Genomic DNA, 3,031 nt, shown 5'->3' with positions numbered 1-3,031 from the left:
CGAAATGGCGCATCAATGCGCCACTTCGGGGCACCCGATGCGCCATAGGGCAGCGGGTGCGACGTTATCATCGCACCACGCACTATTAACGGCTGCGCGTGCACCGCCTTGGGCTGTGCACGATGTGTGGGCGCAAAACACTAGCTCTTAAGGCACACTAACCAGCTTAGCGCTGGTTAGTGAATCAGGGCCTCTGTATCATAATTAATTAAATGCTGCCGTTACTTGGATTTTCTTTTTAATCTTAATTTTCAGATATAACGATAACATATCTACAAATGTACAAGGAACGAAATAGGTTTAAACCATGTGTGAAGCCAACCACACTCAGATTACACAGGTTATTTTACTTGGTTTCCAAGGTCTAAATCAATTCAAACCTTTATTTTTTATTGTGGCTCTTGTGTCCTACGTGGTGATACTCTTTGGCAACCTTCTCATTGTCATGTTGGTGACCACTGTTGATCGCCTAAAAATCCCCATGTTTGTCTTTCTCAAGCATTTGGCTATCGCTGACGTCCTGCAGGTTTCTACCACCGTTCCTTTGATGCTGAACATTATATTAGTCGAGGAAATGGTGCTATCAGTTGTTGGGTGCTTTGCTCAGCTTTATTTTTTTGGTGTTTTTGTGTATGTGCAATGTTACATTATTGCCGCCATGTCCTACGATCGATATCTGGCTATTTGCACACCCCTGCGTTATGCTTCTCTTATGAACCCTCAAGTTTGTTTCCAGATAGCCGTTGGATTATGGTTCTTTGGCACCCTGATGCTATCGAGTGAAATGATTGTGTTGTGCCAACTAAGCTTTTGTGGCTTGAATTACATTGACCACTTCTTCTGTGATTTTGCACCGGTGGTGGAATTGGCCACCTCAGATAAATCACATTTCTTAATACAAGACTTTGTCACTACTCTGTTCATGATACCTCTTCCTTTTGTTTTTATATTAATGACATATATCAGCATTTCTGTAACAATCCTGAAAATGGCTTCTGCTAATAGAAGAAAAAAGACCTTCTCCACCTGCAGCTCCCACCTGGCCACAGTCTGCACATCATATGGATCCTTGATCACTGTTTATGTTGTGCCAATGGATTATAATATAGCCAACATTAACAAATACAGGTCTTTTTTATATATCATGGTGGCACCACTGATGAACCCCATCATCTACAGCCTGAGGAACCAGGAGGTCAAGAGAGCTTTGCTAAAAGTCCTCAGTAATTTCAGAACAACCCTTTAAGATGTAAAAGAAAGTGAAAACAGAATCGAGAGCTCCAATAGTGTATTATTGATGATAAAGGAATGCCAAGGTAGCAACAATAAGAAATATACTCACAAGTATGGGTTGCCGGGTTCAGGCAACCACTTAAAGCACTTATGGGGATATTAAGCCTGTCCCCACTCATTGGACAAGTCGCTCTCTGTAGAAGGAAAGAAGGGGTGTTCACCCATCCACCAGGTGGATAACAATAATTGCAATGGAAACAGAGGTGCCAGCAGAGTAAAAATTGATCACAGGTAAAAACAGATAAAAGTTGGGGGGCAAGGGTAGACCTACCTACCCAAAACCAAACACAACCACTATGTATGGTTTAAACAAGATTTAATTCGTACTCGAACAAATGCAACGCGTTTCGCGGGTCTCTAGCCCACTTCCATAGGCAATAATAAAGATAGAAGTGACTCAGAAGTTGTGTAGCCAAGTACAGCGCCTCTGTGTTTTAAGATATTCAGGACTAGAAATATGAGCAATCTTTTGTATTTTTTTATATATATATTTTTTCTTTATACTTTGTCAACATTTTTATAACATCAAGAAAAGACCACTGGATGAGTTTATACTTTTTTTTTTTTTACTCTAAAGTAATTAGCAGCAAAAGTTGTGACCTCACTAAAGCCCTCTGTGTAACCAACTTACTTGTTTAAAAGGTGGGACCTATGGAAGCTGCCATATTTATTTCCTTTTAAAATATGCCAGTTGCCTGGCAGTCCTTCCAATCTTTCTGGTCAGAAGGGTTTGAATCACCCGCCTGAAACAAGCATGCAGCTAATCTTGTCAGATTTGTCATAGACATCTGATCTGCATGCTTGTTTAGTGTCAGCTCCTCTTTTGTTACGAGCATGTCTGTGCAGAAGCACAGGGACAAATTGTAACTATTTGCCGATGACATCATCTTAACACTTCACAAGCCTGCACTTCAGAAGCCTGAGAGCATACTGAAATCCTTTTTAGAGTTAAGAAATAAGTTTTAAATCCCTTCCAAGGGTTTTACAAATGCTTGCAATTTCGGCATTACTTCAATAAATCCTGGTACATCTCACCTAAAATACATTCCAAATCTGATTCTGATTCTGATTCTGAAATACTTGATTTCCCTTAAAGTGAATCTCCGGACTAAAAATCGACTCAGCAGCACTGAAAAGGCTTGGTGTTTCTTTAACAGTTTCACGGCATCAGAACTTTGTTTCTCTTATACAAGCCTCAGTTTTAGCTGCACAGAAGAAAACTGCCCGGGCTTTTTTCCCCCTGATGCTGTGCAAAGCATGATGGGATTTCTGATTTTGTGGTTCTCGTTCTGCTGTTTTGGTTTTTTTACAATTTGAATTTGACATTTGAAGCCTAGCGTGTGCAGCTGGGAGGGGTTATCAGGACACAGGACAGTTGGAACTTTGTCTCCTGCTCCCTGTCACCTCCTTTCAACCAAAAAGATGGCTGCCCTCATGACAAAGATGGCAGCCCCCATGAATCACAAACATTTGCCTGTACTTTTAAAACAGTGTGGGTAAGAGATTATATTACCTATCTATTCTAATTAACATAACTAATGTAACTTGATGACAGTATATTTGTTTAGGCTGAAGTTCCCCTTTAAGGTGGCCACTAACGGTCCAATTTCTACCGAAAAAAATGTTCGAGCGATCAGAATTTATGATCAGATTGTTTGTAAATAATCTCCGTTGATGGGCTCAATCGATTAGGAAGGATTAAAAAACACTCGTCCGATTGAATTTTCGTCAAACCAAA

The 3,031-nt window shown here is 40.4% G+C and overlaps 1 protein-coding gene across 1 annotated transcript; it reads left to right on the top strand.

Moving 5' to 3' along the window:
• Positions 1 to 307: 307 nt before the first annotated feature.
• Positions 308 to 1,246, top strand: LOC137561962 (olfactory receptor 11A1-like). The gene has a single exon (XM_068273307.1). The coding sequence runs from the start codon at positions 308 to 310 to the stop codon at positions 1,244 to 1,246; it is 939 nt and encodes a 312-aa protein (XP_068129408.1).
• Positions 1,247 to 3,031: the final 1,785 nt, after the last annotated feature.

This window comes from Hyperolius riggenbachi, chromosome 3 (assembly GCF_040937935.1).
Source record: "Hyperolius riggenbachi isolate aHypRig1 chromosome 3, aHypRig1.pri, whole genome shotgun sequence".
Lineage (NCBI taxonomy): Eukaryota > Metazoa > Chordata > Amphibia > Anura > Hyperoliidae > Hyperolius > Hyperolius riggenbachi.
Note: the sequence above shows the minus strand (reverse complement) of the source record. Positions and strands in the feature narration are given on the sequence as shown.